The sequence below is a fragment of the Montipora capricornis genome, chromosome 7 (genome assembly GCF_036669925.1).
Source record: "Montipora capricornis isolate CH-2021 chromosome 7, ASM3666992v2, whole genome shotgun sequence".
Classification (NCBI taxonomy): domain Eukaryota; kingdom Metazoa; phylum Cnidaria; class Anthozoa; order Scleractinia; family Acroporidae; genus Montipora; species Montipora capricornis.
In genome coordinates, this window is record NC_090889.1 from 30,545,135 (window position 1) to 30,571,407 (window position 26,273).

The 26,273-nt window shown below is 38.9% G+C and overlaps 1 protein-coding gene and 1 long non-coding RNA gene across 4 annotated transcripts in view; one reads left to right on the forward strand and one right to left on the reverse strand.

Moving 5' to 3' along the window:
• Window positions 1–1,689: 1,689 nt before the first annotated feature.
• On the reverse strand, window positions 1,690–15,063 carry LOC138056874 (uncharacterized). The gene is made up of 8 exons (XM_068902802.1): window positions 14,132–15,063; window positions 12,394–12,623; window positions 11,483–11,630; window positions 9,222–9,301; window positions 8,330–8,568; window positions 5,503–5,537; window positions 3,458–3,646; window positions 1,690–2,673 (listed from the first exon to the last, which is right to left on the reverse strand). Exons 1-8 carry the CDS (start codon window positions 14,427–14,429, stop codon window positions 2,255–2,257), a joined length of 1,638 nt encoding a protein of 545 aa, XP_068758903.1. The 5' UTR covers window positions 14,430–15,063; the 3' UTR covers window positions 1,690–2,254.
• A 1,078-nt stretch (window positions 15,064–16,141) lies between these two features.
• The window catches only part of LOC138057819 (uncharacterized), an 18,284-nt gene continuing 8,152 nt past the window's right edge, over window positions 16,142–26,273 (forward strand). For 2 of the 3 annotated variants that reach the window (XR_011133724.1, XR_011133722.1), the window contains exons 1-4: window positions 16,142–16,343; window positions 16,721–16,811; window positions 16,940–17,026; window positions 17,593–17,670. This is a non-coding gene — a long non-coding RNA (uncharacterized lncRNA). Of the gene's footprint in view, window positions 16,344–16,515; window positions 16,605–16,720; window positions 16,812–16,939; window positions 17,027–17,592; window positions 17,671–26,273 lie in introns of those variants that run through there. The other variant, XR_011133723.1, reaches the window with a different exon arrangement.

Genomic DNA, 26,273 nt, shown 5'->3' on the forward strand with positions numbered 1-26,273 from the left:
TGTGCAGAGAACAGCACGATTATTTTCCTCTGTGAACCAATGATGTTGTTGTTTCGTGGCGTTCTCGTTGACGATCGCGTCGTAGATCGTAAAGTGCCTCGTCCCTGTTACGGAGTCAACGACACGACGGCAACGAAAACGCCACTAAGTTTGCATAGTTAATGAACAAAAACAATAGCTTTGCACGCTCTGCACGTGCATTTTTGTACATTTCTTTCACGTTTTCGGGAACTCTGCAACGTGAAATGACCAATTCTCAAGTTTTACGGAGAACGTGAAGAATTCGAAATTTCTGTCGAGTCTTCAACACCGCACCTCCTAATTCAGTTCCTGGAAAGTTGCGCTAGTTTTTAGAAGTTAGACAAACCGACATCATGACGAAAAAGATTTATAGACCTGGCCCCAGTTGTTCGAAGTGTGGATAGCGCTCTCCACTGGATAAATCACTATCCACTGGATAACTCACTTGGTTTTGCTGGTGTTTATCCGCTGGATAGCGATTTATCCGCTGGATAACGATTTATCCGCTGGATAGCGTTATCCACCTTTTGAACAACCGAGGCCTGAACTTGCAATTTTAGATGACGTTTTCGTTACCGTCGCGTCGTAGATCTTAAACGTCGTCTTGTGAGGTGTTTAGGCTTTGCCCTATTGTTTTTCGGTTTATTTTTGAAACAAATTGGTCTCTGAAGGGCAACCATGACACGTCACAATCATTCAATATTGTGGCGGCCGGGAAATTGAAAAATTCATGATCGTCTGACAAATGTGATTGCAAACATTTCCTCCGGTTTAGAGTTATAGGGAAGATATCATTAACATCACCCATTGTCATTAATGTGCCAATCAGAGTCTCATTGGCTGTCGAAACAAAGGATCTTTTGTTTCTGTGGATGGCACATTTAAATAACAAAAGCAATGTTTGTAAACAGATATCTTCCCTATTCTGTCGTGGGAGTTGTTACGCGGTGCAAGCAGAGAAGTAGCCCGTTTCCGAGTTGCTGCATGCCTCAGTTTCAAAGCGAGTCCAGGTTCACAACCATTCAAATGGCAATGAGTTGCGTATTTTTATGCAAATCAAACTCATTTCCCTTACAATAGTTGAGCACCAAGACTCACTTCGAAACCGAGGCAAACAGCAACTTGGAAATGGCTCATTAATTGCCTGTATAAGGCACGTACGGAGCATTCAAAGGAATGTCATTAAATATGCAGAATTGGGGGTTCGCCGGCTTGCAATATAATTCTCGGTTTTCACATGACGTCACGACCGCCATGTTGGTGCCCTAAACAAAGAAGAGGCGGCCATGTTGGTGCCCCGACCAAATCCTTCGGGAATTTAACTCTATTATTATGCAAACGCTTCCTTTTGTTTTCGTTGAAAAACATGGCTGTTGATCACGTGAGTGAAAACCAGCAATAGACCATATTCGTATTCTCAGTATTGGACTGGAACTAGCTTGCAATGGAGGCTAATGCGGGGGAATATATTAAAAAGTATTTGCATTTGAAAAGTTTTGCCCGCATTAGCCTCCATTGCAAGCTAGTTCCAGTCCAATACCGAGAATACGAATATGGTCTATTGTCGTTGTTTAAGCTCACAATAGATATTCACTCCTGCGGCTCGTGCAATTATGAGAACTTTCAAAACACCACTCGTTCCCATAAATCACGACATGCACGAGAAAGTTCCTACGATTTTTTATTCATTATATACTCAACAAAATTATTTCATAACTGTTTTCCCGTGTAAATCTGCAACGAGGCTACACTGCGAGCAGTCTCTCTTTTGCTCGAAAATCCGCCGTGAGAACGTGATACGCGAGGGGCGAAGCCGCGAGAAGCGCGGGCGTAGGAAGACGTCTCCCTACGCCCGCGCTATTCGCGTCTCGCGGTTTTGCCCCTCGGAGATCACGTTCTCTGCGGATTTTCGAGCAAAAGGGAAACTGTTCGCAGTCTGCAACGAGGCTGCCTTCAAAGACAAAGTTACAATCGAGTAGGATAAATATACAGTATTCCGCGATTTTACGGCATACAAATAAACCGATGTATACTTACCAGCTTAAGTAAATTCTATTCATTCTTACAAATTAGCTTTATGAAGATGTCACCCTTCCTTAATATAATGCATAGATATGTACACATATATTATATTAATATTATGGTCATAAATTAACGTAACGACTTAACAGCAGTTCCAAGTTATTTTATGCTACTGAACTGCTATTTGTCAAAGAAATGCTAGGTTCGAGATCTACATAAGTTCAACATAATAAGGAATGGTACTCTCAGGTCCATTTTTCATTGGAACCTCTTCGAGGGACTCTCCTGAAGGGGCCTCCAATGGGGGTGAATTAGGGCCCTCTACCGTTACATAAACAGGAGACGAAGGACCATTCTCCTGATCCTCCTTTTGGTCCTCTTTGCATTCAACAGAACGCTGGTCGGCGCTGACACAGAAATCTAAATTGTCAAGACTTGCGCGGCTTGATCGTATAGCTGTAAAATTCTCTGGTTTTGCATAGTCGTATTCTTTGTCCGTGGATCTGTTTTCTGGAGGCGGTGAGACCTTTGCTTCGCTGTATACTGCTGGTTCTATGGTGGACATGTCTTCTGTCGGTCTTCTTTCCGGTGGGTCTCTTTCCTCCATTGGAAGTAAATATCCCGAGTGATCTAAGAAGCAATGTTTCAAACACTTCATAAAGGGAAAATATCTGTTTACAAACATTGTTTTTGTTACTTAAATGAGCCAACCTCAGGTAAAAAACAGACCCTTTGTTTCGACAGCCAATGAGGCTCTGGTTGGCACATTAATGACAATAGGTGACGTCAACGATATCTTTCTTATAGTAATCGAATAATAATGGAATAGTTTTGCGTAAACGAATAAGAATGGGATGGATTCTCGGGTTGGAATCTAGGAACGTTCTGGATCATTCACGTCTCAAAGGATCTCGCGAACAATTATTCCGGAGTAGTTCAGCTCGGAATTCAAACAAGAATGAAATTATCGAAAATATTATTTTTCTGCTCTAGAAGCATACCCTCATCCAAAAAAATCACCAAGTCAGAGCACTGAATCAGTATTTAAACAGAAATATCTCGACGTGGTGACAATGTCTTCATCAGTCAAGTGCTTGATTTAACTATTGATCACGCAATTGTCAATCACGTGACCATTTCAGGAGGCAGGTCCAGGTCCTCTTCCCTGTTACGTGTGGGTATGGTCATTACAACACTTTTATGTGTCACGTAAACGCCATGCTTTCATATATAGGTAGACTGCGAGTAGTCTCTGTTTTACTCGAAACTCTTCCGAGAGAACGCGATATGCGAGGGGCGAAGCCACGAGCCGCGAGTAGCGTGGGCGTTTAGAGGCGCTTCGCCCCTAGCATATCACGTTTTTCAAGCAAACGAGACTGCTAGCAGTATTATAATAAATATATAGGCGACTTACCTTCTTTGGGCTTTAACAGTCGCTGATAATCTGATCTGGTGCTCCCTGGTACAGGTTTTAACACAGCGTAACCTTTTCGAACGGGGTTACCAACTTTGGCATATCCGGCTTCACACTCGCGAGGAGCACAATCTGGGACGTGAAATGGGACAAATGCCGTTTCGTCATTGTTGTCTACTGGATTCCTCGCTGTAGAATAAAGCAAGAGAGAGAACCAACCTGTTGGTTATCAGCATTTCTCTATTTAACCTCGGAGTAACTTGTCGTAGCCAGTATCTCTGTGCGTTTAACCTTACCATAAGAATACAGACCACAGCACCAAGATCTCCCATGCAATACTCTGCGAATGGTGTGTGGTTTTTTTACGTCCCACAAGGTCATGAAAATTGAAAGGTTGCGAGACTACGGTTTATCGTATCATTACAAAATCAGGCAGTGAGGAATAGATAATATTCCACAGTGTACATAAGAAATGCTCACAACTTTGCTTGCTTTGTTCTGTGATAGAGACACCTAAAGTTTCCAAGCGAATCCCCTCAGTTAATTGACATCATTGACATCATTGTTCGCACTTTGAATGTCTTATTCTTGTTTTTCAGTCAAAAGACACTAAGGACGGTGCCTACTAATTCAAAGGTATTTCGCGCAGTTTATGCAGAATATGTGGGAAAAGCAGATCCTAACATGTGGTATCGAAATCCAAAAACAAATTGGGACTAAGGTTCCCCACAATTTTTCAAAGACAATTAATAAACAATATTTACAAAAATTCTAAAATACAAGGAAATGTATGGCGTTCTTTTCCAAATTGATGCTTTTAAGCTTACCTCTGAAAATGGCATGATTACCCCCAATTTTCTTTTTGGAGAAAAGTTCTGCTTTCTCCGCATAGTTTTAAACCACGCAAAAATATCTTTGTATTAATAAGCACCAGCCATAGGAAACCCGAGTATCTCGAGATGCGCAAAAGGTATGCGAAATAACAATAGTAGGCACTGTCCTTAACCACTCGTTTACGCGTCTGCGTGGTTGCATCACTATGGGGACTAAGGAGTTTTAGGAACGACGACGGCTACGGCAACGATAACGCCACAAAGCAAGAATATCATTGGTTAACGAAGGCTAAATAATTGTGCTGCACGTGCTGCACGCATTTCAGTGCATTTTTTGCCGCAGTCTAAACAACAACAACAACAAGAAACAACAAGGTAAAATCACCAAATTTCAGGTTTTGACGACAAGGGAACGAGAGCATACAACAGGAAATCGTTCCCATAAATCCAGTTGTATGATAGTTCGCCCCTATTGTTCAAGGTGTCTATGATAGTTCGCCCATATTGTTTAAGGTGTATGATAGTTCACCCAAGGTGAACAAAATGTAATAATCGCGAAATTCGTACGACAGCGCTAAGTTATATTTTGAAGTGACGGTGTAGTTGACATTTCCGCTGTCCTTGCTAAAACTCCCCGCTATAAAGGCCAGGTAATACGGGTAGCAATTTCCTTCAACTTGTGGCGCTCCCTATTCTTGTGGTTCAATCTTGATCTTTCCCATAGGCAGGGATAGGCCTCTAGAGCTTCGTAAAGACTGAGTTTATTTTCGTCTGACACTTTTTCACCTTCGTTCGCACACAGTATTCCTATTTCTCTGTCAGCCATGTTTGCTTGTTTGTTTTTTTCAATTTGCATCGATGCCGCGCTTGTCAGCGACAACGAATCACAAGTCTCATTGCATCAATTTGTTGCCAAAAGTAGAGCTTTCTTCCTACTCTCCGCACCATGTTGACGCAACTTGCAACATAGAATTTTGTTGCGTGACCAATTGGCCACGTAGTTGGTAAAAAGAGCAACAAAGTTTTTCAACTTGCAAAGCAACAGTGTTGCGCGACAAGTTGAAGGAAATCACTACCCGTATTATTCATCCTTAAGATCTACGAACGGCGACGTCGACGAAAAGGTCACCTAAAAAGATAGCTACATTAACACATCTCCAAGTCTTTCGCGGTTCCTTCAAGTGACTATTGCAAAAATCGGTCGTTCCTTACCCATGAGTGACCTCTTTTTCCGTCTCTTCCGACGCCTGTGTGGAAAAACACAAACACGATTTTAGATCTCATTAAAACCTATCACACGTTGGAGCCAAATAAATAAATAAACAAACAGAAGGGCTTGACGAGCTCGTAAAAATTTAAAGCGAAATAGCATTGAACCGAAGTGTGTCCTGTTTGCTGACTGCAAGGTTAGACTGGGCACAAGCTCTGAAAGGAAGGCAGAACAGACTGAACTTCAATTCGTTCTAAGACTCCTTTCTTAACATCTCACAAGATTACAAATTTCTGTATAATTTACTTGACTGCTTAGATACCTGCTTGACTGACCCGCTGAAGATTCCGAAAAGATTACACGAGCAAAGTAAAACCGTTTATCAAACTGTGACGCACCTTCGATTACGTAATCAGAACGGCCCATACCTTATGGCTCGAACCATGCCGGTATTTACCTGTGGCCAACACCTGAAATTTCCGACAGTTGCTAAATCTTGATTAACGCAAACCGTGCTTGGAATAAATCATCCCTGAGAAAACTGTAGTACCCTGCCGCTATTTCATTTTAAGTTATGATAGAGCTTAAGCAACGACGACGGCGACGGAAACGCGATGGTCATCTCAAAATATAAATTCACGTTATTGTAATCACTTCGTAACTATTTCAACCTTTTTATAATATGGCAAGGGTGTGGTAGTTCCTAAAAAATGACACTGGTCGGAACGGCGCTTAATTTAGGGGAGAAAATGAAAATTCATCCTCAAGTGATAACGTTCTTCATAAAACCTCAAATTTGGCTATTTGACGTTGTTGTTTTACGACGGCAAAGAAATGGACAAATGTGAAAAACGCCCGTGCAGGGCGTGCAAAGCTATTGCTTTTGCTCACTAAATATGCAAATTTGTGACGTTCTCGTTGCCGCCGCCGCCGTTGTCGTTGCTTAAGCTCCCTCTTTGCGACCGCCAGGTTGGTGCACAAGTTCGAGTTTGTGTACGATAGCGAGATTCGAATTTTAAAGTAATCTTGTCCACAAGTATCCAACTACTCCTTTCTTACTTACCCTGGTATAAAAACGTTTTTTCTCTCCTAAGAGCAACTCTCAGAGATTTCACTGTGTTCAACAAAAGGTAATTTTGCTTGCCAAAGGGGAACCCCTTAATAGGCCGAAGCGAAATGTTAACCCTTTAACCTTTTAATGTAGCCTTAAGGACGTTCGCGCCCAAAACGTTCCCACGTACAGATTTTTTTTAAACTTGCCACGCAGAAAGGTAATGATCTACTTTTGCCAAAAAGGCAAAAAAAAATGGGGGGTCACCGTGCTCGTTTTCGAGATCATGAGGTGCATTTTTAGAAGATTGCGTTACTTTTAGACGATCTTAGCTTACAACTTTCAGCAATAAAAAAGCTGCATGAGTGAAATTTAGATCAGGTAAACGTACTCAGTTCAACATAACTAATATAACTAAATTAACCTTTGCAGCTGATGTCTTTTTCTGAGGTGAAATAGACCTTGAAAAACAATACATATTAGTCTAAGAAAGAAAACTTTGGTCGCACGAGAGCATAAAAGGCCAAATATTTGTAACTTCTCACGTACAGATTTTTTTAGTTTTTTGTTAAAATGGACAAAATCAAGAAAGAAAGTGATCTACGGAAAGAAAAATGGGGGTCACCGAGCATTCAAGAGAGTAAAATTGCTGCGAAGTTCTCAAAGCGATTGTCTATTCGCACTGTCACGCCATTGCGTGACATTTCCGAGAAGACCTGGGTCCACAGCTATCCCATGATGCCACATACTTTCATGTTCCCTTCTTCTGGAAATTTTTTGCGCCTTTAGCATCGTGTTTACTTGCGTGGTCTACGATTCATAACGTGTGCGTGACATGTGCAAAAAGATGCGCAGTAGCAATGGGCGCGAACGTCCTTAAACTCTTTCCTTGCTAAGAGTGACAACTGTCGATTCTAATGTAAAGCCAGATGATTTTACTCGTCTTTGTGGAACGAAAGTGTTGGTAATAAGTAAAAGCATGCGACGTTGCTTTAAAAATTAGTACGTACTTTTTCCTAGAAGCCAAATCTGGAGATCGTTATTTTGAAAGTTGACGAAATTGCAAACGAATATATAGGGGGACTGCAAATGGGATACCAAAAATCCATTGAATCCGAAAAAAAAAAAAAAAAAAATATATATATATATATATATAAAGAAAGAAATAAAGGAAAAAGGAGAGTCCAAACATTAAGTACATTTACCGAGTTCAAGCGCTATTGATTCAAACGCAAAGAAACACTACACTTTATATAATTATTCCAAGAAAGAGGGGCAGGTGTCTCTCTACTTAGCTAATCCATACCAAATAATCTTGTTTAGGCAATAATTAAAAGCACACAACTGACTTCTTTGCTTTCGTCAAGTCATCAAGAGTGAGTTACGTAAGAGTGTTGTTATGGCATGGGTGTGCTCTCCAGGACAGTCACAAATGAGTCTATTTTTAGAATATCTGTTCCCGCGAAAGTCAAATGTCATGTCCCTGAAAAAACAAGGCAGAAGCAGTCACGCGCGACATGGCTTCTTCTGATTGGTTAAAATTGGCGGCCCTTTGTTTGTTTCGCGCGTAAAGTGTATCTAAAAATAAATCCATTTGTGACTGGGCTGGGGGAAGACCTCAAAGTGATAGATCAACATTCTTATCTAATTTACCCTTGAAGTCACATAATCTGCTTTATACTTGCCTGAAGGTTTTTCTTTTCAGCGCCATCGAACACTGAAATCAAAGCCAATCAAACCAAATCAACTCATTGTCCACTACATGTCTGAAATCTTACCTCCGATTCATTTTACAGCACATCCAGACGATTGCTGTGAGTGCAAGTGTGGCTATCACTGCACCACCAGTTATAACACCAATGAGCCAAACGGGAAGCGAAACTCTTTTGCCAACAGATAATCCACTATCACTGTTGTCATCATCTGATCCAAAAGTTCCATCATCTTCTTCACGTCCAACTGATGCATTCACTCCTTCGGTAAACGGCTTTTCAGTCAGAACAGTTTCTTGTATTTCCTGGAAGTAAACTGAATGAGATTAACAAGAGACCACTGTCCTGGCATGTGAAATCTTCACTTTCGGTTTCTGCCTGTGGCTAAAAAACGTCTTGTGCTTAATAACGTTCACTTCAGATTTCTTCCTGTTTAAATACTTCCTGTTTCTTGTCACGTGCTTAGACTGCTTAAGCTCTTTATGATTTACTTCAAGGGTGTAGCTAGGGGGGGGGGGGGGGGGCCTGGGGTGCCCTTAACCCCCCGTATGTTAGCCTTTTTTTATGCAAACAACCTACAATATTCACGAACACGAGTACCCTCTGTTTGACACACTGTGACCCCCCCCCCATCCTTCCTTTGAAAAATCCTGGCTACGCCCATGTACTTATTTTATTCAAATACTGCATTTGAAATGGGGGACCCTGTATAGGGAGCCCTACGAAATGTCCCCTAACTAATCTAATACCTTATTATTTTGTCTTTGTGAAAATAAGTCTGACTAGCCTGTTGTTTTACTCCAAAAATTCTTTCAATTTTACATGTGTTAACAAGGCTAACAGGCCAATTAATACATAAGACAAAAAATAATTTGTTGGCTGCCATTTTTGCATTAATTTTGGTCAATTAAATGTTGTCAGTAGCACAAGTACATAACTTGAAAATGATTGCACTCACTGTGATGGAAGATGACGTGCTGGATATATTGAGAACATCAGTTTGTCTTGTGGGGAATGACGGTGATTCAACAATTGGACCTGACAAATGAATAGTCAGAATGGTGTTAAACCATGTTATTTTAATACTTTTGTAAGAGAGAACGTTTCTCCAAGCCCAGTGAACAACAATTTGCAAGTCACTGACCCTTAGTTTATTACAGGCAGGTACATTGTACAAAATTAATTAAAAGTCGGACTGGATCAACTCGGATCACTCACCTCGGATCAACGTGAAAAAATTAATGACAAGACCTTCAGAAATCACCCTAGCCCTAACCTTAAAGCTAACCATGGTGGAATTGGCGCAAACATCAGATAGTTTTGGCTTACAAAACCGTTTTCGCTCGATCTGAGGTGAGCAATCTGATTTGATCCAGTCCAACGTTTATTAATTACCTTCAATTTTTACTTGGATAATGCAATGGTGACCATGGTGTTAACTCTTCACTCCGAAGAGAGACACTTAAAGGTTTTACTCTAAAGCCAGATGATTTTACTCTTCAATGGACCCCTTCCTCGGGTATTACATGACACCTGTTCTTCTGATTGCATGATCACATACATTTGGAATTGCAAAATGCACTGTTCTCTCCTGAGGAATCACGACTTTCCCATTTCCTTTTATAGTAACAGTACTACGATAATCTCTGGGGTAAATTCTTATTTGTATTTTACTTATGGGTAACAGGTGTTGGCCTTGTTGCGGTACATGTATGCACCTGTGGTTTGTGTGATGATAAAGTACAACATAAGGCATGGGCACCGTCATGTACATGGGACATTAATAAACAATGAAACACCAGAACAGCAAAACACAAAAACAGTGAAACGAAGCACCAAAACATTACAACTGTATGTATGTCACCCCACCATAAATTAAATACTAACCGACAAAGAAATGGATTTGAGATTAAATATAATTAGGCCTAAAACATTATTGCTCCTAATCTCAGTCTTAATCTGAATAATAACCTTAATCTCAATGAATTAGGAGCAATAACGTTGTGTAATGTAATTAGGCCTAAAACGATATTTAACCTCAAATCCAACCTTTCTCTGTTAGTATTCAATATATGGTGGGGTCACACATGGTGTTTTGGAGCTTTGTTTCGCTGTTTTTGTGGTTTAGTAATGCCCATGTACAATACATGTGTGTCACAGCAAAATGGTTGTAGGTGTTAATAATTATTAAAGTTGTTCAATTTAAAAAGGATAGTGACATTACTTATCATGTTTATAATGACAATGATAAATTATGCTGATCATTTCAGTGTCAGATCATTCAGTTCTGATCAGAAGCAAAAATCAAAATACAAACAACTCAACTGCAATTTAAAGAAAGTGTTTGGGAGTATTTAGTATTCAGCCACTGTATTCTTGCAACAATGGAGGCTTATAATTTAATAATTATTAGTAATATTCCTGTAAGAGCTAGGATGTCATGAGCTTTATAGATTACAAAACCGTGGGTTATTAAAGATACACTTATCTACTACATACCTAATTACATAAATTTGACACCTTTTAAAATGCATAAGAAAATTTTACCTCGAAAGGGAGAAGTGATCCTATTTAGCTTGCTCTTTAATATTTTCTGTGGACTGAACTTACCAGCAAGCAATTGTCTATTTAATACAGACACCAGCCTGATATTGTGTCTGTTAGGTACAGTTTCTTTATAATTAAACTGTCCTTTGAATATAATTATACATTTTTGTTTCATTCATTGTGTCCTTTCAGGGTCTGAACACATGAGCCCATCAAATTGATCTGCTTCCAACTGATCTTGAGTGGTTAAATTGTCCAATTTTTATACTGTACGTGTGAGGATCAATTCTCCATTTCATGTATAATCCACACTTCAAATATTTAACAATTATTCGCCAAAGGTGAGGAGAATATCAGTGAATAAAAACTGAGACATTGTCGACGTTTTTCATCACCAATATTCACTGAGCCTGAGGTGAATAAATTATTGTTGTAGTCTACCCCAATCATTACATTCGTGATTATTTGAAAAATATGCATTTTCTTTAAAACAATAATATTAATTTTTGTGTCTGTCACCTCGACAGAACGACTTGAGGCCATTTTGAAAAAAAAACAAAACACTTATAAACTGGTAATTATCACGTAATAATCACTGCGCAGCAAATCAGCAATCACCTACATGTATGCAATTATACTAAACATATAAATTTATTTCAAAATTCTACTTACATGATAAATTGGTGGAGCCATTCACCTTAAACACAATGCACAATGATCCACCGTCTTTGCCACCTCTACCTTGATTTTTGTTTGCACATTCTATGTGGACTTTGACAATTTTGCCTAGCAATTCAGCCACTGGCTGTCCATTGTCCCACTGAACAAGCAAAAAAAAGAACTGATAAATGAACCTTCAACCCTTTCTATCACCCCAGAAAGGGTCCCCATTGACAAGTAAAATTGCCTGGTGTTAGAGTAAAGCCAACTTACACTGAATGCCGCTCTTGGAATGGAAAGAGGCAACTTTCACGATGGCGTCATTTGACTACAACATCACTAACAGAATTCAGTTTGTTTTTCTTTCTTATTTAAATTTTGTATTCCCAAAAATAAAAATAGCTCTAATTAGCATGAAACAAGCAAAACCTAAAGGATTCTAGAGACTGGTACTAGTAATTAAATGGCGCCATCTTGCAAATGTCTTATTGGGTTAACCCTTTAACATCCAAACCGGCCTTAAAACTGGCCAGAGTATTTTACTGTCTAACACCAGACAATTTTACTCGTCAATGGGGTACCCCTGGGAGTCAATGGGTTAAACGGGATCCCTGAACCAGCCCCCACTCAGACCATTAAAAACCCAAAGATTTTAGATCTCCAAAGGTTAACGTTGGCATCTTTGAAGACTGTGATATCATATTTTGAATATTACTCCAACATGTCGTGTCCAATTTGGACCAAAATATCTTTATGAGCTCTGATTTAAGCCATCTGCCCAAGTATTTTACTGTTTTCAGTTTTTCATTACCAGTAATTATTGTTCTTTATTCATCAATAATGGAACTGCATCAAAATTTTGATTGTAGAGAGCCTATCAGTATGTATTAACACCATTATAGAGGTTAGATTCAACATACTACCTCAAGAAAATGGGCATGCTTTTTAGCCGTTATATCTTCATGGCGAATAGTAAATGTATTTGCTGCTTTTAAAGGCTGAAGTTCTTTCCAGGCTACGTTCCTGTAGTACGTCTTTGTAACGTTACAATCCTCTACTGGAAGACTCCGTGCTTTGAATTTAAGTGAGCTTGAATTATTGAACACTCGAAGAGGACCACCCCTGTTTTCTCTGTTGAACAGTAAAGTACATCCTGTGAAAGAAAGGGATACTCACATAAGATGGTTTTGTTGTTTTGATAATGATGGTGATGGTGATCTACATCTACATGTTCCAGCACTCAAAACAGTCTCTTTTTGACTTATGGCTTCTTAACTTAAGGTGGTCTCAGCTAGCTCATACATCTACACCACAAGCCTTTTGGAGACATCACACCAAGCCAGCCACTTATGCTGTCCAAGAGAGCCACAATACCGTGGACTCCATCCCCTACTCTTCTCTAACAGTGTGTGAGTTCTTTAATAATTAAGCCCCACAGGGAAAGTTATGAACATGAAGGATATTAATTTTGTAGGGCCACCCCAGAGAGCATTTAAAAGTGGGGGGCTAGGCTCTGGTGTGGGTCACAGAAGTGTTGGGGGATTTTAGGTGAAGAGATTTAGGAGACATCAATACCGTAGGAAAAAAGTGGGGGGGGGGGGGAGAGGGGGGCTACAGCTGTAGATAGCTCTCCTGTTGCTATGGTAACCCATTAGGCTTTAATCTGGTACGGGCATGTGTTGAGGAGGGACGATGGGCATTTTCTGACAAAAGCGTTGGGAGTTTGAAGTGAAGGGCAAGAGGAAACGGGGACGACCAAAGAAGATGTGGAAGACGCAAGTGGAGAAGGAGAGCAAGAGTGTTGGATTGGAGAAAAAGGATGCCATGAATCGAGTGAGATGGAGAGAGGGAGTTAGAGAGATTGCTGCCAAAGTGGGGTAACTCCGGCCACCCCTCTTTACGGGGATAAACCTGGATCAAAATTGGATTGATGATGATGACTGGATAAATTTTGCTAAACAATATTTCTTTTTGCTTCACATTTCACATACCAAAGTTATTAAGCTTTTTGGTCATACGGTGTTGTAGAGGCAATCCTTCTAAAGTTGGAGCTAGTAGGTTAATAAATTAGCCGCCTTCTAAAGTTTTCCCTTAACGGATCACATAAAACATCTTCTACATCCAATTATTTTATTTTTACAGATGCAGGGCCACTCTAATTAACTTTGTGTCAGCATCCTTTCTGTTAATTTGGTAAGTTGAAATTATATCACTGCCCTATTATCATTATCTTTTGTGAAAATTTCACACTGACCGGCTAAGGCCAGCAGAGGGGTTTCAAAGCCAGAAAGAAATATCCAGCTACCCACCACATAGACCACTGCTAGGTATCATGAGCTAACAGGGACCAGAAGAGAATTAAATTTTGATGATTTTTGTAAATTATTGATTTTTTTCATCTGTCATGTTTCAACAAAGTTCACCCCACAACCTGAAGGGTAGGAACAAATATACTATACTCATTTAAGTCATTTTCATTCTAATTCTTATTACTATCATTATCATAATTATTCATTATTATTGAATATTATTTTCATAATATTATTCATACAGTACGTAAAAGATTAAAATAATGTGAGCATGTACTGGTGTTTTATACTGTCTGCAATCAATTTGAAAACAGTGAATAGAAAAAATAAAATATATAACGGAAATATGCACCTTCTCGAATGACCCTGTTCTCCACACAATGGCCTTCATCTCCTCTGTAAGATCTTGATGCTGAACACTGGCATAAACAGTCATGTCGTGAAGCTTTCCATGTAGAGCCATTTATTGTCTGACACGGATTGACACTTTCTTTGCACGTTCCATTGTAATCGTAAAAATGAATACGATCTCCACCTCTCGCACGAATCACCAAACAACCGCGTTGCTTGACCGATGAAAATACCAAAGGATTCCACAAGAGGAACACAAGGACTCGCGAAATCAACGTCACTGTCAGATAATAAACCATGTCTGCTTCAAATACTTGCGTAAAATATATTGGGGGAGTCTCAATGATCCTTAATTTTCTGACTTCGCCTTTGGGGCGCGCAGTTTCAAAGCTATGTGGATTGTAAAACAAACGGCCTGCGATATTTCCTAGAATTAATTACAATTAAGCGGCAGCAAATTCTTAGAACACTTCATACAGTTAAGATTTGCTCGTCGGAAGTCGTGTCGCATCTGGAGAGACGACCCTCCCAAAAAATTCTTTGACCGCGATCGAACAGTCTGTCACGTTTTGAAGTAAAAATAGAACGCCTCCAGGGTTGAGCAGTTTGCTATCCAGCGCTGAAAAAATCTTCAATTCCAAGCTGTTGATTTCTCCTTCTATCCTGTTTTTCTCGAATATATTTGTCGATCATTCATTAATTAATGCAAGCAAGCTTCACTCAAAATATTGAATCAGTTGCTATTTTTGGCCCTGCCATTAAAGATCCAAATTATGATATCGAAGAATATCCTTCTGAAGGTTCTAATATTCCTTCAACGTAAGTAATGATACGTTTTTTTCGTACATTTGCTAAAATACTGCAGGAATTAACGTGGTTCACGTGGTTGTGCATTGTGTGCATTGTCAGATTTCCGCCATCTCATTCAAAAAATGCGCGAGGCTGGAACGAGTCACCCACAGCTATGAGCATATGACGTGGGAGGGGTGGGGAACTATTCTCCGTTAATGAACATTTACTGCTAACTGGTTTTATATAGGATATAATAAACTACTTGAAAACGTTATGCGGTTTATTCAGCGTGATAAAAAAACGAAATTCAAAGCAAACGTCATTTTTAATAACACATAATCTCCTTTGGTTGGGGGGATGGTGATTTGGGGTGGAGTTCTCCTGCTAAGGCGATCAGACAGGAAAATATAATAGGAACAGGACGCGATATATGACAGTTGATCAAAATGAAAAAAAAAACAAAACAAAACAAAACAAAACAATGATAACTATATATGGGGAAAATGAAAATAACGAATATGATGCAAAGGCTATTGTTTTGTTTTTTTCGTATTTTGTCGTCGAAATAGGTCGAAAAACGAAAGTAAGACAAGCTTGGACGTACGCAACTAAAGAGAAGTAAATGAATCAAAAGCAAAAGGTGTTTATATTTACCTCATTTTATTCGTAGGCATGTGTTGACCAGAGAGCACCTGTGCTTGTCTACATATGACTTTGTTGTTAATCGTGTTGGAAAATAGTCGGGAAATCTTCGGCAGATTTCCGAAAGGTCGTCGGATAGTAGTCGGGTAATAACAGTCCGTAATAGCCCAAAAATCCTTGAAAGTTCTCTTCCTGCTTTACATAGTTGAGAAGTCATTAAACACCATTTGAACTGTCCACCAAGACAGTTCTATAAAGATTTCATCAACACTTCTCTCAAAGAAATGTTTACATCAGTTGAAACTCTATTTTCTGCGAAAAAAGTCAACAACAACAAAGAAATCTACAGCCAAGATCTTTGCTTAGTAAAAAACATGACATCTTTTTTCCTTTGAAATTCATTGAACATATAATGTCGATAGTTTTAATTCGAGGCTGGCGATCAAACTTCTTTTTGCTTTTGGAAGAGATATAATATTCTCTCGAGACGTACCAGAGCTTGTCGGAATTTTTTGGAATATGCTAATGATATGCAAATCTACACTACCCACGTTGCTGAAACAGTTACGAAGAAAGATCCAAAATGGCGTTCCGGGAAGAAATGCTTATTTATGAAGCATTTCCGTTCAGTATTTGCTGCAATAATCTCTTGCTCACGTTTTTCCTGTTGCTGAAACCATCGAGGAAAAACATATGGACCTAGCAGCTCTGTGGTAGACCCCACTGGAGTGACAAATTTGAGGGGAATGAATTTCCAACGAAAACTTTTATTACTACAGGTAAATTTAAGTTTCAATATTTGTTTCTTTTAATTTACAAGTATTAAACACTTTTGTGAAAAAAGTTAATAGTAACGTACATTCATCGCACGCTCGGTTAGAATTTAGTTTTTTATTTCTTTCTGGATCAAGTTCAAGGGGGATAACAAAGCCGTTTAAATCAGCTTAGGTGGCCCAAGCCAAACGGTTCAATAATCTTCATGAAAAAAAGCAGTAATATTTATTAGATAGAATTCGATGAGGAGACAGGAAAGTTAATAGGTGGGAGAGATACTCAAAATATATATGATATAGCTATCTGCTGTTACTCGATTAATCCCCAGACATAATTAATCATTACGAAGTGTTAATCAATCAATAAAATGGTTTAATTTTAGGTGCTCCCTGTAAAGACAAGAGGTTAAATACATCTTTACCGATAGAGACGAACTGATACTTTAAAGAACAAAGAAGTTGATTTTGCACAAGGTAAGGAGTTCTTGAATGTTTGGATGTTTTCCGACAAGGAAATTGAAAATGTCATAAAATTCCTGCCTAATTCCCAATTACCTTATATGTATATTAAATAATGTTATTTTTTAATCTTCTTTCATTAGACACAATCGGATATGATTCGAGATGACAATCATAGCGGAGGACCAAGTCAAGTACAGAGCTCAACACGCCATTTAATTAACTGAAAGGTAAGATTTTAAGAGTGCTAAGATATTTGGAACGGAAGTAATTATCGGAAAACAAAGGGAATACAAACGGGACTGGACGGGACGGGATAAGCTGCAATAAACATTTAACCGGTCCGAAGCCCATTCATAGAAGTCCCGAAAATAGCAACGGAAGGGGAAGGGACGGCACGGGATGGCATGTCAATAAATATTTCTAGGTTTTGCAAGCTTCCCGATCTCTTCCCAACGACTCAAAAGCTAACCTTTTCGTACAAAGTTTTTTAGAGAAGAAAGAGCCAAGTAATTACAACGTTTCTATGCCTTGAAAATAAATGCTTCTCCTTGAGATAATGAGGGATTAAGTTACGCCTCCCAAAATACGACCAAATAGTTTCAAGTTTTTTGAGAAACGCACACTAGATCTGCACCAAAGACTGCTACAACAGCATTGCAATCGCTCTACATTGTCAAATGACTCGAGTTAAAGATTGGTAAACCTCGTCTACATCTTTAAAATGCATCAGTATAATTTCAGTGTCGATTAACACAGTATTTTTTTAACAAACGTCTTGGTTATTTTGGTGCAGGAAGGAAACGTTAGAGGTCCATCACAAGTCAAGCAAAGAGGAAGATGATCATGTGAAATGAGGAAGAGGGAAGCAGAGGTAGAATAATTAGATCAGATAAATATTACCGTATTCACCTTTAGTAAGGCCTCACGGTTTTAAGATCTGCGGCAAAAGCAAGCCTTAGGAATGCAATAAGAATGCAGGCTTAAGCTTCGACCACCCCCTCCCATCCCAAAGAGACGCTCCCATAATTATGAAACCTACACCGCGCCCAATCGTCGCTTAAACGTAAGAGAATTTGGTATCACCTATAAAGTCACGCGTCAAACCATTCACTCCATATTTTCAACCATTTCAATATCACTTAAGTTGCAAGGAAGATAGACATCTGACATACGAAATAAACTCACTCAAGCTGAGATTTTCAGAACTAAGCGGTGATATAAATTTACATGTATTTATGGTTGTCGTTAGGGGTTGGGGGGGAGGGGGAGGAATAAATTACAGTGATTACAGATTCACAGTCAATGACGGCAGATGAAAGCATTATTCAATGCAGCCATTCAAGAGATTGAAGAAATGAGAGGAATTCTAGATCTTTTCGCTCGTCTATGGAAAATCAGTGGTATCATTTCGGGATGAAATCAAGCTGAAGCCACACCTGAAGCTACACCTTTGATTGTTTAACCATTAAGACTCAAAAAGGGAATTTGCAGGACCACAGGGTGCTTTTTTCAACCTCAAATTTCAGTAGGGATTGATTCGATCTTAGTCGCGCGCGTTTGCTGCCTGCACCCAAGTCGCGCGCGTTAGCTGCAGGGTTGCTGTGCGCCTAAGCACTTGCGCTTTTTTGATACAAGTGAGGCATGGATATGACAGGTTAATACGGTAATTTATCACCGAATACCACCGAATTCTACAGTTAGATTTAAGTTTTCATACAGTGCAACCTAAGATATATCTAACTTCTAGGGCGGATTATCAACAGGTCCATCAACTAATGTTTTTCGAATTTATAATTCGCTTTGCAATGCAAACGATTTTTTTTAAACTTACAATTCAACAAGATTTTTTGAAAGGCGTTCGTTTTCCGAAAGCCGAATACCGACGACTTTTACCTCAAAATTGATTCTCTTGCCATGATCGAGTCGGGACAACGTTGACAAGTACAAAACGAAACCCGACACTAGCACTTCAACCAAAACTGAAAATCAGACTAAACCGATGACAATGGGACCTAACGACATTGAATCCTACAACCGACCAAGCAGCTGACATGCGGCGTATCGTAGCTACCGAAAACTCTTCCATGTACTACAAACATAAAATACGTACGCGATCCCAATGACCCTCTTAAGTTTTGTTCGGGTCTCCGACTTTTGGATCCGTCAATTCCAAGTCCCCTCATCCCCTTGGGCATTGGTCGTGTATTTCTCCCTTTTTTTTCAGTAAACTTGCAAATAACCAAGGGGTGGGTTCGGCTAATTCGTTCAAATTGCGATTGTCGGGCTTTTGGGAAAGTGTACTGAAGAGGACAGCGTAATTATAACAAATAATACTCTTCAATGAAATAAAAGCTACGCCAAGCTTATTTCAAAATGCTGAAGCAGGTAAAGAAAAACAACATTTCTTACAAATAAGTATGTTCAGTGAAAACGAGGAGCTACTCGCGAAGTCGACAAGTACTGTGAGGACTTGGTTTCTTGGTTAACAAGTGCATAATGAGCTCTATATATAGCTTCTACTTTGACTATGGCTCGAAGCCAAATGCACTCAATTTTATTTATGAATTAGAATTAGAAATCTTGCCCTACAAAGCCAGCCAAGCTTTGTTCCAGCATGTTCGCACTTGGAAACATCAGGTCGCCCTACATTGGAATATCTTTGTAGATGTTGGTGCAGTTAGGGGGGGAGGGGTAGGCAGGATCCGTTCTTCCTGACACGACTCTTTTTTTTTTTCATTTGGATGTTTGCAGCAATCACAAAGTTAGAAATAAGCAACGAACCACAGTGCTTTAAACATTTGACAGAAAGCGTTACTTTTGACGTAGCCTCACCCGTGGGCTGACCCATTTGGCAAATATTCCACCCACCCCACCCTAGCGAAAATAAATCCCAACAAATGCCCTGCGATGGGGTGCGCGTGCTTGGAATTGACGGAGCCGTTAGAGACTGACAAACACTTTATTATCATACTGACACAATTTATTGACTGATCGAGATTTGAACTAAGTATCAAAGCGATTAAGACAGTTCGAATACTGACCTGACGGTCACAAACTTAACGTATTTTTGTTTCACATGACTGTGGACTGTTGTACGATTGCCGTTGCGAATATCGGATTATAAATATCTCCAACGACTGTTAATTAACTTTATCAACTCGCTTAATATTAATCGATTACACTGGAAACATATAGTGAATTGGATTAAAATTACAATTGAATCTTCAGCAACATTTTACATCAAACAACAAAGAGACACACCAACGTGACTATCTGTAAACTTATAAAAACTGACCACTTCTCGGAAAAAGTTCTGTACTTACTAGACGTCATAGCTATGCATGTTTTCTATTTTTATATTCTCCTTCAAACTCTGAATCTCCATTCACTGCTTTTACAATAGAGAATGTATTTACCAGTAAGAATTGAGTCATTTAAGGCTGAGGAAGAAGACAGATTATTCGATATTCCGTACGTAATTTTGTGTTTACAAAACCAAATTCTCTTTTTTGACTCACCACCGACGCAGCACGACATCTTAACCACTTCATATGGGCTCGACAACTTAGTAATAGCTCTTTTACTGACTGTATGACCGAGTAAATAACTGATTGAGTTAGTAACTGATTGACAGAATGATTGATGATTGATTGATTAATTGGCTCTTTAAGGGCCCTCAGACGGATTTTTCGCGCGTTGCTAACGAAGTGAAATGTTACTTCCGGTGACTGACGTCATCATACCGTGAGCTGACCAGGAAACCCACTCACAAGCAAAAGTCACCGCACGAACTGTTTTTGCATCGAAGGTTTGTCCTCGCCCTTTCCTCGCGCTCGTTTCAGATCAACTGCGCATGCCTAAACGAACTGACTTCCGGTTTGAGTAAAAGCTAAATTTCCGGCGGTCTTTAAATTGAATCATTTTTTTTTTCATATGGCACGTTTCACCTCCAATTACAGAATATAGCTAAGCATTGATATTTTCAAATCATCTTTTTTGAAAGAGTTATGGATATTTCAGTATCGTTTTTCTCTTTAAAAAGAACAGTTTTGAAAACAAAAAGAAAACCATGCTTGGCTGGATGCAAAAACGAATACAAATTGTCAAACCACTGATTAAATACCCAAATTGTGTAGCATGTAGACAAATTTAGAGTTTTCTTTTATTAGTCACGTGACCATGAGCGTGGCATGATGACGTCATAGTTAGGGTCATTGGTTTGCTAAAGTTGGAACCTGACCAAAATGCCAAATTCTCTCAAATTACTTAACCATTACATCCTTAGCAACGAAGCCCAAAAAACACGTCAGGGGGCCCTTGAGTGGTTGACTGAATGACTAACTGAATAACTAAAAGACTAGCTGATTGATTGATTGACTTGACTGACTGCTTGATTGATTGACTCTGATTGATTCATTGACACCGACTGATTGATTGACTGGTTTACTGATTTATTCATTTACTATCTCAGTTACTGATAGATTGACTGACTCCTTGTCTGACTGATTGATTGACTAACTGCTGGAAGTGCTTGATTCTTTGACTATTGACTGACTGACTGACTGTTTGATTGACTGCTTGATTGATTGAACCTTTGACTGATTGATTGATTGATTTAAAGAATGACTGAATGACTGAATGATTGATTGATTGAACGTCCCTTTGACTTATTTACTGATTGATTGACTGTCTGAATGAGTGAGTGATTGACTGACTGACTGATTGATTGATCAACTGATCGACTGATTCACTGACTGACTGACTGATCGATTGATTGATTGATTGATTGACTGTCCCTTTGACTAATTGACTGATTGATCTACTGACTGAATGACTCTTAGACTGATTGACCAATGAAGAGGTTTGTTTCAAAAGAAACTGTGCCGCTGCATTGGTGGTGAGTGAAACACGAAAATTCGGTTTTATCAAACGAGTTGACAAAGGAAATTTAACCACCATGAAAACCATTTGTGAGCTGACGGTTCGAGCGTTAGCTTTTCGTCACAGAAAAGAACTCTTATTAAACTATATTTTACATAGAGCTCACTTCGGCCAACCAATTGAAAGAAATCAAGAATCTTATTACCAAAGGAGAATTGCTAACTACCTCCCAAAATCTCACCATCGTCACCGTCATCGTCATCGTCACCATCATCGTCATCATCATCATCATCATCATCGTCGTCATCGTCATCGTCACTATCATCGTCACCATCATCGTCATCGTCATCGTCATCATCATCATCATCATCATCATCATCGTCGTCATCGTCATCATCGTCATCATCACTCTTAGAACCTCGTGCATTATTTCAAACCAAAAATTCACAAACGTAACAACGCAGGTCGTCATATCGTTCCAGCAGTAGTTGCCATTACCATCATCATCATCATCATCATCATCATCATCATCGTCATCATAACTCTTAGAACCTCGTGCATTATTTCAAACCTAAAGTTAACAAGCCAAACAGCCTTGGTCGTGCTATCGGTTCAGCATGTACATGTAGTTAAGTGCCCCACCAAACTTGTCTCGAACTATTTAGACAAAATAGTGGCACTCATAGTCAAATCACTACCGTCGTTCATCAAAAACAGCAAACATGCACCTGAAATTTTTCGTACTTTCAGTTCCTCTGCAATGGACACTACATCTCTATACACTGTCACCCCTCACAGTGAAACGATCCAAGTGTTTGAATTTTTAATTTTTGTTTTGATCAACGTTTGATCAAAAAAAAAATCATGCTTGGAAAAACTTTTTCGTCTGGCTGAACTGGCTCGGACTTTCAAGTGTTTTTCATTTGCTGACAAATTTATTGCTAACAAATCGTTGGTGTTGTAAAGGGAATCAAAATGGAACCAAGCTACCCAAACCTATTCGTAGATTATATCAAAAATAAATTTCTCTTTCTACAACACACCAAAACCTGATCTCTGAACGTTACGTCAATGCGTCAATGCCAACCAGGAACTTTTCATACACGCGCAATTCATCAGTTTTCTTTAAGAAAGGACTAACGCTCGAAAATCTCGGAAATCTTTCTTATGGTGGTTAGTTTGCTTTTATCAACTCGTTCAGTAAAATCAGATTTTTTAGCTGATTGATTGATTGTCTGTCTGATGTATTGTTGATCGGCTGATTGCCCGCCCGACGGACCGACGGACCGACGGACCGACGGACCGACACGCGAAACCGACGAACCGACGAACCGACGACCGACCGACCGACTGACCGACTGACCGACGTCCGACTTCCGACTGGTTTTCTTGCAGTAGATTTACCGCCAATTGACAAACAAAAGACAAAAAAGAGACAGGTCGTACGATTCCCCCTCCCCCCCCCAAAAAGACCTTAGTCAGTGTTGCCAGTCAATTAATGCGGATTGCTTGATAAACTACTGATAGCATTAGTTCTTCTGCCATGGCTAGCATCTTTCAAATGGAGATTTTAAGAAAATTTGAACATGTGTATTATCGTGTTAGTTTACTCCCTTGGACTATATTTCACCTTACTCCAAACGCGACTTTTTAATTTTTGTCAATGAAAGAGGAGAATGGAACCGGGAACCTAAGGAATTTGTTTTAAATTGTTTCTGATACTGTCTTTTTTTTTTTTAGAGAAAGAAAATAATTATTATAGACCGAATGCATAAATGGTGGCCCAAAAAATATTCTTTTGTTTATGTGCTAATTAGACTCACTAGCCTCGTTTGCATGTACAAAATACAAAAGAAATGTTGCTTGAGAGCAAGGCTAGTGAGTCTAATTAGCACATAAACAAAAGAATATTTTTTTGGCCGCCATTTATGCATTCGGTCCATATATTATAATATATTATTTTCATTCTTAATTTTCTGGGAGGTTCTCTACCGGTAATTAAGAGTTACAAAGTTAAGTACACTTTCAGGAGTAAAATACGTATTCGTTCTTTTCCAAGCTTAGTTATTATTGATTTTTCATCAAGGATTTCTCGTTTTATGCCGTCAATTATGTCAGCTATATCTGGGTTGCACTGTTTGTATCAGCAAGCTTCAGTTCTATAACGGTACAATTCCTGCTCGCTTTCGTTGCATGCAGTTCTCTTTAGCGCGCAATATTCTCCATAAGATTTCCTCCATGCTTTCGTTGTAATCCTAAATCAGATTTTTCGTAGCGCTGTCGTTTAGCTCGTAACGATACTTTTGCAAGATACGTCTTTATGTTATTGTACCGTCTGCACCTAACTCAAATATGTTTCGGTCCAAATATAAATCTCCCCATCCAAAGCAAACAGAATTTCGCTTTTTCTGTGCCGTGCAAGCCACGTAGACTTGGTCGAACTGGCAGTAATCTGGACTCACGACCGTGATGTGAGATGCATGGGCCTACTATTCTCGATTTTACGTCACAAACTGCTTCGCATTCCAAAGCAGTTTGTGACGTAAAATCGAGAGTAGACCCACGCCTCTCACATCACGGTCGTGGGTCCAAATTCCTGTTAGTTTTGATAATTTTGCACTTGTTGCCCGACAGAAAAAAAGCGAAAATTTCGAGGTAAGAATGGTAAAACATGTTTGCTTTGGGTGGGGAGATTAATATTGAAGGCGAGAAATATTTTAGATTAGGTGCACTTTAAGAAGGAAGCCTTATCTCCTACAGCAAATAAGCGTTAAATTGTTAAAAATACTTGCACCGTTGGGCAAAACGGAGATAAATTTAAACATTTAGAGAAGATTCGATTTTTGTTTGTTTGATGTTTAGTTTCCTGGGCGCAGCCATTTAGGAAATCTAAACACCAAAAACAGCATTTATCTAATCTTTGTCTTAAATGGTTAACTTGAATCTCCCTTTGTCCAACACGGCAGTATTTTCAGCAATTTAACTGCATTTGTTGTAAGAGAAGGCCTTCTGGATGTCTTGCTGATATCAAGTTTACCAATCAATTTTTGGGGCTTTATGAAATAGACAATAATTTCAATCATTTATTAACAGCTAAGAAATTTCTCTTCAACATTTGCTAATAAATTTACAACGACCTTTTTCACTTGACGTGACCTTGGTTGACCTAGGCAAATTTTCCCGCCAAAAAACTTAGAAAAAATACGGCGTCAAAAATACGCATGCGCCGTTTTTTTTTAAAAAATCTTATCAGTATATAATTAAAATTAACTTTTAATCGTATATACTTCATTGTATCAAATGTCAAAGATGAATAAACATTCTTCAAACTTTATTGTTTTGTGTTCATTTCTTAGTTTTTACAATATTTAATGAGTCTTTATTTATTTCTAATATAAACATGTGATTTTTTTAAAAAAAAATTGGCGCATGCGTATTTTAAGCGCCCGTATTTTTCTAAGTTTTTTGGCGGGAAAATTTGACGCAATTTGCACAGAGTTTCCCCTGACAAAAAATTATCGCACAAAAAGCATAAGGACCTTAGCTTAAAAATAACTAATGAAAAAACGTTATACCATCTCGTGTAAAATAATTTAGTGACTTTCTACCTAAAACTATTACAACACTTGAAGAACTTTCCAAGAGAAAAGGAATCCTAGCACGAGATGGCAAACACAAGGAGAATCTTAAAATCAACATGGCAAGCTGCGCCTTAAGACAAAAATGAAATCTCAAAGTTGCGCTTAAAGCTTGCTCCTATCGAGGAGCTTCTCTTTCCGGAGAAAAAAAATGCACCAAAATTACGTTTTTGCTTCTTATTTTTATCGAGTCTCAGCAGAGAAATACTTTCCAAGATGCCATGTTAATTAAAAGATAATGACCTTTTCTACCTCACACTGAATTTGTAATGCGCAAAATCTACGCACGGAAACTTGAAAATACGCAAAGAAGCAGAAACTTATTTAAAGTGAAATGCGTCTCCTAAGCACTGCGTTCTTAAAACCAGTGTAAAATAGAAAGGGTATTTTTTCTCCAAAGGTTGAGTTTAAAACTGCAATGTCTCTTAATTGTCCCTGGAAATACAAAGGCTATTATAAGCCACGCTTTTTGAATGTTACCTTTTAATCATTTTCAAGAATCGTTACACTCCATCTAACCAAACTTTAGGAAAAGTCTTGTGTGCTTGTATCTTGGTGATTGCGTTTGTCTCTTATCGTTTGTCTGTATTCTTGAGCGTCCGTGTCTTAGTGTTTGCGTGTAAGTATGTATGTGTGTTTGTAATAGCCTACGTTCGATATATTAACATTCAGTCCTAAACAAAAGGCATCATCTCGAGGCTCTGGGGAATAAACTCAAACAAATCCTTTTGTTTAGGACTGAATTTTAATATATCGAAAATGGTCTATTGTACTGTTGTGCTCTTGTCTCTTACTTTTTGTATGTACTTTTTTTGTGCCCGATCTTAGTGTAAGTGTTTGCGTTTGCGTCTAATCTTGTACGCTTATCTCTATGGGTTTGTGTGTAATCTTGTGCACCTATCTCTAATTTTTTGTATGTACTCTTGTGCGTGTATGTCAAAGTGTTTGAGTGTAC